Source organism: Gymnogyps californianus, chromosome 6 (assembly GCF_018139145.2).
Source record: "Gymnogyps californianus isolate 813 chromosome 6, ASM1813914v2, whole genome shotgun sequence".
Lineage (NCBI taxonomy): Eukaryota > Metazoa > Chordata > Aves > Accipitriformes > Cathartidae > Gymnogyps > Gymnogyps californianus.
The window spans coordinates 18,846,584-18,862,093 of NC_059476.1; the positions used below are offsets into that span (position 1 = coordinate 18,846,584).

The following is a 15,510-nucleotide window of genomic DNA, read 5'->3' on the forward strand; positions in this document are numbered from 1 at the left end:
CAAGCAAAGCAAAACAAAGAATTCATTCACCACTTCCCATGGGCAGGCAGGTGCTCAGCCATCCCCAGGAAGGCAGGGCTCCATCATGCATAATGGTTACTTGGGAAGACAAACACCATCACTCCGAACGTCCCCCCCTTCCTCCTTCTTCCCCCAGCTTTATGTGCTGAGCATGATGTCATATGGTATGGAATATCCCTTTGGTCAGTTGGGGTCAGCTGTCCCGGCTGTGTCCCCTCCCAGCTTCTTGTGCCCCCCCAGCCTCCTCGCTGGTGGGGTGGGGTGAGGAGCAGAAAAGGCCTTGACTCTGTGTAAGCACTGCTCAGCAGTAACTAAAACATCCCTGTGTTATCAACACTCTTTCCAGCACAAATCCAAAACATAGCCCCATACTAGCTACTGTGAAGAAAATTAACTCTACCCCAGCCAAAACCAGCACATTCTCCACCCCTTATTCCATACCATTTATGTCATGCTCAGGTCCCACACTATCCAATACATCCTCATTAACCACCACTCCTCTTCCCATCCTTTGATATAATACACAGACATCCCTCCCTTTGTCTATGGACCACCCCTGTGAAATGTCTGTAAAATGTCCATAGATGTCCACAAAATGTCCATTGAGTTCATTTAGTCCATGACTTTGGGCTCCATCTCTTATGGTGGTCGCTCAGGCCAGGAGAGGTGGTGTGTTGCGTGGAGTTACTGGGCACCAAAGCCAGCTCGGGTCGGGTCACTGCTGCACTTGCACTGCTTCGTGTAAGGCTTGTCCTCCCCTGGTTAGGTGGTTCCTGCTATACTACTTCCTATAACATGTATCTCAAACCCAGGGTTACAACAATGTGAAGGTATTTCCATTACAGTCTCCACCCCGGTCCCTTTGGACCAGACCGCAGGGTTTAACACTGCAATGAACGCCCCCTGCTCCGTCCTGGACTTAGCTCTACTCCGGCCCAAGCCAGCACGACCGGACCCCACTAACACGAAACGAGGTAAGACTTACAAGTAAAAAGCACGTGCGCTAGAGCAGAAAAACGAGGTGGAGAAGACAGACCCCATGGCATTGGCCAGACAGGTCACGTGGCCGCCCAACGCCAGCCAATGGGGAGCCTCCTCTCAGGCATTCCGCGGAGAACTCGGCGGCGCCCCGCCGGCCGTTAACGGCCACCCGACGCCAGGCAGCTCGTGCCCCTCCAGCCGCGCCCACGCCGGCTCGCCCAGCCCCCTCTCAGGGCGTGTCTTCACGGAAGCGTTCTTTAACCCCTCCCCCCGCCTTTTCTGACCCATTGGAGACGCCGTAGTCCTCGCTTCGACTGCGCGGCGGCCCGGACGGAAGTGACGATGCTGGAGCCGCGGGATTCAAACTCCCGGAAGCGGGGCTGGGCCGGGGCTGGCCGGAGCAGCACCAGCACCAGCCGCCGCCGGGCAGCGGCCCCCTACCTCGCCGTGACCCAGCGTGCTCACAGGCCCGTTTGCTGCCCGCAGCCCGATCCGAGAGCCGCCAGCAGGAGCCGGGAAGCCCTGCGCTGCCCGTGCTTGACTAAAACGGTGTAAGAAGTCACGTCCTGCCTGGTAGAAGGGATTTGTATTCCGTAACGCTGCGTTTATTTTTTTTATAGGTGCTTAAACATGAATTCCAAGACCGCCAAAGATATAATTATTGGCAAGTGGGGCTTAAAGTCGGGTAGCTCCAGGCCTGAGAGTGATCTCGAGAAGCATAAGCAGGAGAACGCTGCCCTGAGAAAATCAATGGAGGAAGTCGTTAAAGGGAAAAGCAAAATGACGGATCCGGAAAGGAACGGGCTCCTAGAGGTGAGGTGGATGTTTGTACTCGAGCTAACGTTTGTTGTGTCCTAATTGTGCATGGTTAACGTGAGTCTGAGTTTGTCCAACTTTGTAAGCAAGATGCCAGTCTTTTCTCTTAAAACTTAGTTTACTTTGATGTCACTACTGTTTTAGTTTGATGTTTTTGTTCTCAAGTATTTTTCAACGATGACTGAACTAATAAAATTATAGTCATCTGACAAGGCTGTTAAATATAAAAATTTGAGGCCAGAGGTGCCAATTAGTCCATTAAGACCTGTCCTCACATGTCCAACCGTTCGGAACAGTTGGTTCCAGAGAATTTTGAGCACTTCCTGCAAAGAACATTATGTTTGCAAACAGTTGCCTAAGAACACACCAAAAAGTGCTGAGTATTTGCTTGAACTATATTCTCAAGCTCCCACTCAGCTATAGGTAAATAAAACTGTAATCAGTTCACCACATTATTCTTCCATTACAACCAAAGAGCAGAAACTAAGACACTGCAATTTCCGTGCCTTGTAGTCCATTCAAGGTAAACCTGTGGTTGCAGAGAAGGAAGTTCAAGACCTAGTATGTGACCAAGTCACATACTGTCAGGCTTCCCAGAAGGACTGGGAAACTTTAAATGGACTCTTTCAAAGGATACAACTAATAGAGACTATGGACACTTATATTTCTAGGCTATTTCTTTTGACAATAAGGCTTTTCACGTGTCTGTGCTACAACGTCAGTTGAGAAGTGCTAATCTAAGTTCCAGCTATGGCTAGACAGCTCATGTACTGTTGTGGCTGAATTCCTTAGGGTATTTACTGTGTCTGGTGGAGTTTGCTGCTTGCTCAGTGTTGGTTACTTAATATTGGGCTCCTAGTTTACAGGTGGAAAATCACACGCATGTTTAGATATACTAGGTACTATTTGGTGTCAGTATTTTAATTCTAGTGAGCACTGTGTGGTCTTCAACCACTCCCCAAATAAGCGTCTCTAAAATTCAATTTCTTTCAGTTTCTCTGTCGTCTTCTAATGACTTTATGTCAACATGTAGGATTTCAACATCAACCTTTCTTACAGAAAATGAAATGCTATCATAACAGAAGTTTACGTAGAGCCCCAAGGTATCTCAAATGCAGTATTAATGCTATGTAATAATTACCTGTGCTGGAGGTCTGCTGAAAAGAGAGTGCCTGTTGAAAAGATCTACTAAAGCACATTTTGAAACTAAAAGGCCAGATAATTTGGAAAACAGGATCCTTCTCCTGAATGCTTTATTATAACTCTCTTGTAACTTCACTTATTGTCACTTAGTTTGCAAGAAGGCTCTGCTGCTTCTCAAAAGCTACTAAATATGGTAACCAACACTAAGAAATGTATCACCAACCTCTTCACTGGAAGTGTTTTAGAGTTCTTCTACTGCTTGTGTTTTAAGGTTCGTATACTGCAGTGATCTGTATTCATATACAAAACTGAGTACCTGCCAAGTCTGTGGAATTTGGTTCTTTGCATTCTTTCCTTGTTTCATCTACTTCAGACTGTTTTTACTATCACTTGAAATATTTCAGTTGATCACTATAGGATTGTGATGATCACTGTAGTATTGTCTGTTTTGAGTAAAAAGTAATATTCTCAGCCAATTAAAGGCTGAGATAACCTTTCAAAGTGAGTATCTTCTCAAATTGTTGTAAACTTGCTAATGCATTTGTTGCATAGACTGACACTTACTCATTTGTGTCGGGTTTTTTTATTCTGTTTCATTTAGAAAATACTTTCCCTTGAAAAAGAAAAAGAAAAACACAACCATCTTCTTGGAGAGAAGGACAAAGAAATCCAAAATCTGAAAGACAAGCTTAGATCCAAAAACAAGAATAGTGAAGTCTCCTTATTACAAAGTCAACTAGAGCAAAAAACAAAGGAAGCAGAAAGGAGAGAACAGTTACTTCGTTCTCTATTGGAAGAAATGAACCAGTTAAAATGTAATTTATCCACTGTTACTGCAAAATGTTCTGAGCTTGAAAACAGAGCCAGTACCTCTCAGGCATCCCAGGTAAGCTCTGAAGAGATACTGCTGCCCACTAAGCACCAATATCTGTTATAAAAAAGGATGGATTTTTAATCTTCTTACAAGTTGCACTGCATGCTGAACTATTCTTGTATGAAGAGAGATGGTATCCAGATTGAATGCTAAATGAAGAACAACTTCAGGCAACGCAGCTGGGGAGGGAATTCTCTAATGCTGTACTGCAAGGTCCCTTTTTCAAGCTCACACGCAGGTGATATGATTAGTGGTACTACATGTAATGATCCACTGTTGCTTAAGCAGATATTATGCCCTTCTCGGGTTTGTACGCTCAGTGATTAAACAGACTGAGAAGGCAGCAGTAATAGAGACATGGGGCATTAATAAAGACAAACTAAGCTCCTCACCTAATTCAGCTTCAGTCATGAGAATATCTCCTCCCTGCACTTATGAATACTCATTTGCTTCTTGGTTGTTAAAACTAGTTGCCTGTACTTTACATGGCATCACACATGGTAAATACTTCAATGTCACAGAAGGTAGGACAGGAATCATGAGTTGCTTCTCTCATTTAAAGTGGTTAATATGTATGGTGCCAGGTACTTGGCAGCTTTTACAAGTGCATTTAGTTTTCTACAGTTGTTTTTCCACTCTTGCCGGTTCTAATGTTCCATGGAAAATGCAGTAAGTAGTATCTCAGTAAGGGGCACAGGGAAGTTGGTGCCTAAAAGTAGGTGCCTGTAAGTCTTCTCCAGCTTTTGACCTGCAGATGGTGCTGGTTCCCCATGCTCTACATGGAAGTTGAGTAACTTCTAGAAATTCAGCTTTAGCCAAATACATAACAACATATCTTAATCTACTAATTTTCAATGATAATACATATATGTATCACTTCTAATAATGCAGTATCTTGGGAAATACCACTTTAAATGCAAGGTGTTTATTTTCAATTTCCAGAGACTTTGAACTTTCTTAGAGAATTTAAAATGTATGTTAATTCAACAGGTTTCCATGATATTTTTGTCAATTACCTACGAAAATGTCTTTTAGCTTAAAACCAAAATTTTCTTTTGCATTTTTTTTTTACTGATTTATCAACAGAGGACAACAAAATGTGACTGATGTTTTGACTGGATGTCTTGGAAAACTTGAAAACAAGTCTAGCAATGCTGCTTGAAATTGCTAGGTGGCATATGAGCAGTAGGTATACTCTGAAATGGAAACAACAGTTGTATGACACAAAGTTTTCACTGAGGCAGAGTGCTAATGTTCATAGAAACAGGAATCTGAACAATTGTAGTGTCTCTAAATCCTATTCTTATTAGCAAGTGCTAAAGTTTAATAATTGCATTCAAAGTTCTCCTGTATTTTGTCAGTTATAAAGCTTGTTCTAAATCATATTCCAAGAATCACAGGAAAACTTTGGAAAAATGTAGCTTGGATTTGGGTAGTAATCTCCATTTTTTAAATCTCCTTAAAGTTCCCTCTGACTTATATCTACACAATTTCAAAAAAGCTTTCTATCATGCAGTGAATAAACATGTCAGATTATGAAAGAAATATAACTGTTTAACTGCACTCTAGTTCTAGATGGGTCTAACGAACTCTCCGACGCATACTTGAAGAGCTCTACTGTGGATCAGGTCTCAGAAAATCAGTCATTATGTCCTTACAGTTCCAGACAAGCTTGCATGGTTTCCCAGGTGTTTATAATCCTCCTGTTAGCCCAAGGAAGTTGTTGAGGTCTCTAGCTTTCCCCAACAACTCCTATAGGTCTGGCTTATTGTCAAACTGGTATGAGGATATGAAAATAGAACAAACACCTTTTTTGTGTATTTAAATAATACCCTAAATTGCTTCATTTTTCAGAAGCTCACCTGCACCCTTCAGGTTTTCCAAGACAGCAGTTTAGCAGAAGACATGTGATAGTCGTCTTAGGAAATGTTTTAATGTAACTGAGTTGCAGAGTTATAGAATAAATTAAATGTAAATCTTTGTCCTGTATCTTGCAGACTTTATTTTAATGCTATTAAATGGTTTTCTATGTAACTTAGATACTTAAAAAAAAAAAAACAACTATAAAGATCTTTAAACACAAAAGGCATCTGTTTTCCATTTTTAAAATATTCTTATGCTACTTATGTGAGATTAATAGTTATACAGGACTAGCTTTACTGTTTCAGCCATCTATTTTAAAGAACACTAACAGGTTGTTCTTTGTCTGCAGGAAGCTGTAACAAACAGCACTGGATCATCAACTAATCTTTATGAAGTTGAAAAACAACTGAAAGATGTAAGTTTCCTGTACAACATTGCAAGTACAAATCATCGGTATCAAGATGCATAAGAATGTAAATTATCACCATATATGTTTTTGGGTAGTATGGGACCTCAGGGTATGTCTCCCTCTAAAATATATTATCTAAAATTATTTTGTGACAAGACAATAATTTAAATAAAAGAAAGACTTGCAAAAAAAAAGACAATATTTCCATCATCTTTGAAAAACCTTGCTTGGAACATCAGAACAAAGTGGTTGCTGAAAAAACAGGAGCGCTAAGGAACCTGGTCTGACCTCAGAGCTGACACTGCCTGGGATAGCATGAGGTTGGATTAGAAACCTCCTGAGGTCCCTTCCAACCTGAATAATTCTATGATCCAATCAGATATAAAATCTATGTCCTTGTTCTTACAAACGTTAAGTTGCAATGATACAGTTTTAATTTATTCCATTTTCATGATCTGTTATTTTATATTTTATGTTTGAGATTGAAAGGTTAATTCTTCATCATCTAGGAATGACTCGTGAAAGCCTTTGGTTTTAAGTCATTTTCCCATTCCAAGAAATAAGCCAATCAGTATTTAATACTGCTGCAATTTTAACTTATGCTCAACAACCTGACTTATCTTTCCAAATGAAGATGGGTTTTATTTATTGTACGGAGAAGATTACCACAATTTGCAACAGAATTAACTAACTTATCTTTAAACTGTATAACACATAACTTTTAACATCTTTAAGAACTAAGACTAGTACTTTTAAAATCTGATAAATTACCAGAGGGTCTTCTGTTGTTCTTCTGTTCCTTTTCATGAAGGCTCTCGAGAAAAATCAACAGTGGCTACTGTATGACCAGCAACGTGAAGCATACGTCAGGGGACTGCTTGGAAGGATCTTTGAACTTGAACAGAAGTCAGAACTAGTTAACCAACGAGAATCTAAAGAATTTAATTCAGAAGGTATCAGCTTTATTTTTTTCCCCACAAGTGACCCAAACCATAATTATCTATAGAATAAGTTTTTCTGAAAACAAAACAAAATCAAGACTTTCTTCTCAACATTTTGGTTTCTTAATGGTAAAACTTGGTTAAGTAAAATTTCTTTGCTTCCTGTTATCTAGCTGTGTTACTTGATGAACAGTATTTCATGTTCTTATCTACTTCAAAGATGGTTTTTAACAGCCTTGACACTCTATTAGCAACCTCTCTGTTTGTGGAAAGTGTTGAGGCAAATATACGTATGTCTCCCATCCTTCAAAGTACACTTTCAACCTACATAATGGAAGCATTAAGGATTTATTAGCTAGGCGTGGATCAGGTTTTTTGATTTGCTTTTTTCAAAATAAATATTATGAAAATGACTCAAGACTGCCACGTTCTTTACTCACCTGAACAGTTGTTGCAGGGCATGAAAACCTGTGATAGGTTTTGGCACCTATCCAAAACAGTGTTTCACAATATGGATGTGGCCTCCTCTAGCTCACTTCCGTGCTATGCGGTTCCTCAATAATGAGCACCCTCTCAGTACCATACATTCAGATTGACTTGAGTTGTGCTTGACCAGCATGTGGAATAAAATTAAAATCACGTTGAACAGAAGAACCAGAAGGAGTTGGCTTGCTTTTCTTATTATCAAATTATTAATTTCATATATGCTGCAACTGACCTGCAAGGTAAATTCACTAAATAGAACTAGCATCATCTGGAGTAAAAGCATGCCTACAGATACTTGCCACATAGTAATGCATGTGCAGTGGCTTGGTTTCTGTATTACTGCTTGAATCTTTATGGAAAACAGTAAAATATCATCATAAGCTTGTTTCGGTGCTGCTTAGAAATCTACGAACAGTATTTTAGAGGCGGACTGAAGTAGCTCACCGGGAAATGTAACTCAGAGTTACTGCAGTCAAAGCTTTGTCATCAGAGCAGACAGGAAACTAGGAGTAAGGGTATAAGAAAGTTCCTTTCTTCAAGCAGCTAGACAGTAGCAGAAATCCAAGTTTCTAAGAACCTAGCTATACAAGTTGAAAGAAGACATGACAACTTTTTTCCAAGGAAAAACTTGGTGTATCTCTGAGGATCTCACCACCCTACAAAGGAGTATTGCTGATGAGAAGGTAAGGCTTAGTTCATAGTCGAAGGGAAGGAGAACAGTCAAGCAAGAAACGCTCCCTAGTAAATTACACTTTGAATGAAGGGAAGCCTTCAATAGGAAAAGTATCAAAGTCAAGAAATTTACAGTGCCAAAAATCGGCAAAGCCTGTGAAATTCTGCATTCCTTGTTCTGCTTCTAGGTGTATTTTGTATTATTACTGAATTTCTACAGACTGCCTCTTTTTTTTTTTCCTACTTACTAAACTTTTCTTGGGTCAACAAGCAGAAATTTTTCAAACTCTGGTTTAAGTAACAGTCACTAGCCAAGAAGCAGGCATTTTTTATCAAAAAACCCTATCCTAGTCCCTTCTGTTTGCAATTTAGAAGTAAATGATGGCATACAATTTGAAGAAGATAGTCTGCAAAAGACAATGGATGGTCTCGCTTTGGTCAACAATGGTGAAGTAGAGCCCATCAGATCTTCGGGGTATCTTTGGGGAGGGAGTAATGCCAGAACCTCGGCTAAGGAGCCTAAATCTGGAAGTGAGAATCTAGTGTCTTTGGGCCTTGATTCCCATGCATCAGTATAACGCATGAGGCCATGTAAGAACTGTGTGGGGGTCATGGAGCTTGTGTAGTCAGGGCAAAGGATATAATATTGCTGTAAGGGTTAGTGAAGGAAGTAGCTGTAGCACAGACTACTATATGTAAGCTAAGTTGCAGTTTTCCAGTAACTATATTGGGAAGGAGACTTTACTGCATTAGAAGTATTGAAAGCTGTTGTAAATGAAGTTTGGTGCCAATCTGGGCTGTGTAATAGCCTAGAACGTCCGTTTCTATCAATATGCCTTAAAATACTGTCAAGGATTTGGTGTTCTGATTTTTAAGTGATTTTCCTCCCCCCACATTACTATCTCAATTATTTCTGACTCATTAAGGTCATCTACAAGAGGAAAAGCAACAATATTATGACCAGCTGTTACTAACTGCTAAGAGTGATCTTGAGACTGAAAGATGCACTATAACCCAGCTGAGATCTGAACTTAACGAATTCAAAAAGAAGTATGAAGAAACACAACAAGAAATAACGAGTTTAAATGCCTTATTGCAGTTGCAACAGGTTGCTGGAATGAAGACTCTAGAAAATGAAAATAAAATGAAAGGAGAGAAAGTGCAGAGATTAAAACAAGAAAATGAAACTATTAAAGGACAGCTCAGAGAAGAAAAGAAAAAGTCTGAAGATCTTTTATGTCAGGTAAGTGGATGCTTTTGGAGGGTTAAGATCATTAGCAAAGAATCAAGAGAGCTGAAAAGTCATACTTCATCAGAATGGACCATCACTCATTTACTTTGGTAACTCTATATCTAGAGTTATGTCATATATCTAGACTCATGTCCTTGTGGTTAAAACTGAATTCTTTCTTTAATATATTGGTTTGAATCAAAATCCAAACTTTCGTGAAAGTTCCTTGTTTAAACAAGGAACTTATTTGTTCACTTATTTCCCTGGTCTTGTGGGACACAAGGGAGAACTGAGAAAATACTTAATTGATTCTAATCTAGTTCATCCTCAAGGTTAATAGTAAATGAGAACAGGAAAGGTAAAAATTCAAGTCCATACAGGCTATTTTATCATGCGGTCCTAACTATGGAATATCACTGATATGTGCTGTCACCTGGCTGCTACAAATACACACGTGGGTTTGTAGTTTCATACTTACTGGATAAGCAGCTGTGTCCCTGGATAGTACCCCCAGCCAACCATTATGGCCATGCAGCTGGGGTTGGTTTGTTTTTTTCCATTCAGATCAGTTCTGGCATTTGACTATCTATATGATGCCATGGATAAGAACTATGCAGGCACACCTGAGTACTAGAAAGCAATGGCCAGATAAGCAAAGGAAGGGATGGACCTCAAGTTGTCACTGTCTTGAAGACGGCTATGGTAGAAACCACTGAGAAGAATTCTGTAATGCCCGATAAAGCCTAAGAAGTGCCTGTGAGGCAGGCTGTTCAACATGCATGGTTTACACTGTTGCCAGATCTGTTCTGTTGCATCAGATTCTAATTGTTCGCAGGGCTTGCCCATCTCCCAGAGTACCTTGATGACTTCAGTGAAATAATTCTGTTCAGATGTGAAGTTCTTAATTCTTCCTTCCTTCTTTTTTTGAGCCCAATGACTTTAACCACTCTGGCTGATCAGAGGTGGAGGAAGACGCATATGTGCTGTGTGTTTGTATTTAAAAATATTCAGTGCTTACTTCCTTTTGTTTGGAATACTCATGAGGACTCTGCCACTTCCCTACATGGAGAGTTACAGTGGTGTCTTGGAATATTCCTATCAGCATGGTGACGCCAACAACAACAACAAAAATTGTTGTTGTTTCTTCTTCTGGACATGAAATTATGACTGCATATCTGCTGAAGAGAAACTGGAAAGTCCTCCTTGAAGGACTGTCCTCAGGACATCCAAATAAGATCAGCTTGCTACTTGGAGAAGTTTGGGGTCAATAACAAAGCAATGTAGAACGGAAAATTGAAATACGAGAATAAAATGTACGAGGCACCAAAGTAGGCTAAAACCATAACAAAAGTTTAGCTCTTCAAACACAGGCTGGTTCTCACTGGTTAATAATGATTAAAAGGGGTTGGTGTTTTTTTTCTGTAGCTGAACAACAGCATTCACTATAAAAGTTGATACATGCTGATAACGGAGGATATTTTTATGTATGCATTTACTTAATTCATTATAGTATAGTACTTTCTGAGTCTTAAACTTGTTCTATTTAACAAAAAAAGTCGCATTGCTTGTTGTTTTTAACATCATGGCATGTTAGTGCAAACATAGGTTTTGTGTGTATATTTTTGTCTGCATCCTGGCAATCACCTAGGAAAGTTCAGTTTGATTTTTTTTGAACTATAACATCATCCTGCATTCCCCCGCTCAATGCAATAATAATGTTTCCTTGGGGTTTTCCCCAGGGAAGTAGAGATATTTGAATTGGGTTTGGCTGTTGCATAACAGGCATACACTTTCTGTTGGTGTTGGAATATAAAAGTTTACTTCCATCCCTCTTTTCAGATTCATTATTTGTTAGGCTTATTAACTGTTGTATATGGAAGTTGTTTATTACAAATGTTTTTCTGCCTTGTAGGTGCAACTTCTTCATAAATCATTGCTCAAACAGCAGGAGGAACACACTAGGATAGCTTTGTTGGAACAACAGGTACCCAATTATATGCTAAGATGCTGATACTTAATCTGTATTATGCACAAAGGCTTTCTAGACTAACTTCAAATTTGAGTAGTATATTAAATAAAGTAATATTAGAGATGAATATTCAACTCTTGATGCTTCTAAATTTTGACACATCTGTCAAGGGGAAAATCTGTAACCTTTTACAGATAAGAGAGTGTGATCAAACCTGATGCTGTTTTCTCCACAATCACTTGTTCAACTGTACAGCCTCAGATTAGGTATGGGAAACATCCTGAAACCAATCAGCCCATTGAAGTTTTGTAATATACTCTTGATAAAGTTATACAAATACTTGCATTGCCATCTTTTCCATCTTTCTTTTTTCCAAGTACATTCTTACAGATCTAATTGATGATGTTGGGGAAAAAAGTTACATTTATTTGCTAAGCTTGGGTGTACAGTGTTACCCATAGTTTCTGTCCCAATTATCTTGCTACAAGAAAGATCCTGGAGTAGAAACTGGCGTTTTTAATGAGAACTTGCACTATATGCCTGTCTATAAAATGTTCAGTTTAAGATTGCAAGACAGCTTGAAATACCCTCCAACCAAAATAACTTAAAACTCCACTTCTACCAAGGGAGAAGATTTTCATAATTGGGCATGTATGAATTTCACTGTAGTGAAAACAACAAGTGATTTTTTTTAAATTTTTTTTCAAATCCTATTTTAGGATATGATTGCAGAGTAAAACTTACTTTAAATATATAAAGGGGAAACATTTCTCTCCCACCTCCCCCTGCCCCATTTCTTAATAATTCTGACTTTAATTCTTTAATTTTCACTTTGGGGGGTTGCCAGATCCAGATATGCACCACAGACTTTGAGAATGAAAAGCTTGATCGCCAGAACTTGCAGCATCAGTTAAACAAAGTCCTTAAGGAACTGCAGAAGGCCAGGGAGCAAATAACCCGTCTGGAACCTCTGGTATGTACTGAATAACTTGCAGGTGAATTTAGTCAGGGATTTTGCATAAATGTACATCTTTTCACTTTGGGATCTCATTTCAAACGTAGTGAGTCTTCTGTTAATGTCATCTGATATTCACTGTAGGTCCTTACATCCTTTAGGTATGTAGCCCCAAGGTGCAGAACCCTATGTCAACTAGCTAGGCATTGTTTTTCTCTACAGCATGCATGGAGAACTAGTACTGCAGAAGGAGATCCAGAAGAGTCAGATTCCTGAGCAGGGAACGTAACTGTATTTTGTATCACAATGTGTTATCTGGTTTTGTCTGTTGCACAATGACAGAGCTGCAGTATGCTTCTACTCAGACTTGCTGCTAGTGAACAGGACACAATCCTTAAATACAGAAGTTGAATTCCTCCTCCACCCCCATCTGATACAGGATGGGTGGGTCATGAAAACCTGGGTTTTTCATTTCCAAAAAGACAAGCTCCCTACTACAATGAAAAAGGACACTTGTATTGTGAGGACTGTGGTCTGTTTGCTGTTTATTATACAAGCCCAAAGAAAGCCACCTAGAGATTTGAGCCCTAGACTTAATGGGGAAATTTGTAGGGAAAGATTAAGTATTAAGCAAGCTATTGATCTGTTTTGCTCTGCTGTATCCAGGATTGCCCTGGTCTCGAGCAGAAATGCATTTTGACTGTTGGTGCTTCTGGAACTCTACTATAAGGTATCTTGTAAGATTAGGTGATAGCTGAATAGGATTGTCAAAACTGCAGTTCTGGACTTAAATGAGGTTCAAAATGGGAATCAGATACCTGTGTCCATTAGGTCGGGTCTGTGGCCACTCTGATTTTTACAGGGAAGATAAATGCAAAAGCTCCTAACAAGTTGCAGATGAGAGGAATTCTTCTGTGACTGCCAGACTGCTCTACCTCTTAGTTGTATGCAACTTGGAAGTATCTTCTCAAATGAGGAAGGGAACGGAATGAGTCCTGAGATACTGATGTTCTTCACTTAAGCATTACCCCTAGGAGAGCCTCACTTGCTAGGATTGCAGTTGCTGCTGCTGCCAGGGGAGGCCACTGGAAAACCTTGTCTGCTGGGAGTAGAGCAGAAGTTCGGGCAGAGCAGGGAAGTTACAGCTTTGAGTTTCTCTGTGCTAAGAAGCTGGAGGAGTAGCTGTTAAATGGACAACCGGGTGTCTTATACAGTTAGGGACAGCCTTCATGCACAGAAACTTCGCACATGGGATCAGGAGGAGAAGAGAAAATTATGGCAGAGTTTTTTGGGAAGGTAACCAGGCAGCATCTGATGTAGAGGGGACTGAGGCATCATTTTATTAAGGAAAGATAGCGTGCCTGTGGCTAGGAAGATGGTTCGGGAAGGATTCCCAGTCAGACATTGTGGGAAGCCTGTCTTAAATAGTCTGCAGAAAAGCTACCTGCAATCTAATTTAAATGTGATGTTAGAATTGTACAACAGGCCCTCTGTTATTAATGCGAGTAGCATAACCGCATATAGCCATCTTTAAATTCTACCCTGAGTGCTATAACACACACAAGGCTTGTGTGCCATCAAACCTTAGTATTTTTTCCTACAGTATTTGACCAGCGCATGCATGCATGCCCCAATCTTGCACTAAAGCTTCTCCCTTTCCAGAAACTCCAGGAATCTGGACGTATGGAACCACAAGAAGATTTGCAAGCTGCATTTGAAGAGAAGCTGACCGTGTATGACAGAAGTCCTTCCGTGAAACATTCAAGCCTTCTTGATGAAAGTTTTCTCGAGTGTCCTAGATGTAAAGTGCAGTATCCAACAAGCCAGCATAGAGAATTACTAGCACATATTGACTTTTGTACAGCTTGAGCTCCAAATGGACTTACTATATTTGCTTTATACGCACTGCCAATATGCTCTTCTACAAAGGCAAAAGATCTTTTTAAAGCTTTTTTCTTAAGGTTGTACAAAGGACGACTAGTTTTATAATTCAGTTCCACAAAAATAGTAATTTATTTGGCCTCAAATATTTTACCTGAAATTTTTGCCAAAAACAGCTACTGCATTTTTGGTTGCAAATGGAAATATTTTTAGAATTAGGAATATCTTCAAATAGTAAACTACTGACTTAATTTTTTGCACTATTAAAAATGAGAACAGTAAAAGCACACCTATTGTGTCAGGCTTTATTTTAATGTTTGGCATATCCAGTTCTTGGTTGGTGAATCCTGATGATTGTGCTTGTACCTTAACTTGACAGCAATAGCTGCAAAAGATTTTTGGCCCCCATAGGTGCACTATATAAATATATATATACATGGGGTGTGTGTAGTGTGTATATATACACATATTATATATATATATATCATACACATGTGTAATGTATCACCATCTTGATACATTAAAACTCAAGCAGCAAAGATCTAACATGACCCTCCTAAGATTCATGTTGAAAACATCAATCATAAGTAGCTTATTTTCCTGAACCACAGTCAGGGGTGACTTAGAGCTCATAAAAATGCTGACCAAGGTTTAAACTCTTCTCAAAAAAAAGGTCATTGGGAAAACAAATTTCGTAGCAAAGACAAACTTCCTTGGTACTGAAAAAAGTTTATATTTCCAACAATGTCAGAGACCATTTTTGAAGTCTGGATATAGAATTATGCTGAAGTAAACTTGTTTGCACTTCGTATTTTAGAGGTTAAAGTTGGGAAATGTTAGTTAGTCAATCTGTTAGATTTGACAAATGTCCCAGTTTAAAAGTGCAGTTTTTAATAAATTGCTCTAGTGGATTTGAAGTGTCACTGTATTTTGGTATTAATACAGAAAACAAGTTAGCAATAAATTCTTGCAACAAATTAGAAACTGGCAAAAAATTCCCTTATGGATTTGCAATCAGTGTTATTTTCATCTAGCACCTACTGTAAACCTGGATCTGTTGCTAGCATTTTGCTCCTTGCATCTGTAGTTAAGTCCAACAAGCAGTTCCTTCCACAAAAATTACTAAAGTGAGGGAATTTTACAAAGATACACTAGTTAAGATAAATTTGCTTCTTTTACAAGTTTATGGTTTGCTGAGGACAGTGAAATACCCATGGTCTATCTTTCTCTGGTCTACTGATTTCTGATTGCTAGCTAGCATCAGCTTT

General features: G+C 39.4%; 1 protein-coding gene across 1 annotated transcript; it reads left to right on the forward strand.

Moving 5' to 3' along the window:
- Nucleotides 1–1,413: 1,413 nt before the first annotated feature.
- CEP55 (centrosomal protein 55) lies at nt 1,414–14,529 on the forward strand. The gene is made up of 9 exons (XM_050898982.1): nt 1,414–1,469; nt 1,623–1,815; nt 3,563–3,847; nt 6,048–6,113; nt 6,919–7,060; nt 9,133–9,449; nt 11,350–11,421; nt 12,254–12,379; nt 14,024–14,529. Exons 2-9 carry the CDS (start codon nt 1,633–1,635, stop codon nt 14,228–14,230), a joined length of 1,398 nt encoding a protein of 465 aa, XP_050754939.1. The 5' UTR covers nt 1,414–1,469; nt 1,623–1,632; the 3' UTR covers nt 14,231–14,529.
- The last annotated feature ends 981 nt before the right edge of the window (nt 14,530–15,510 follow it).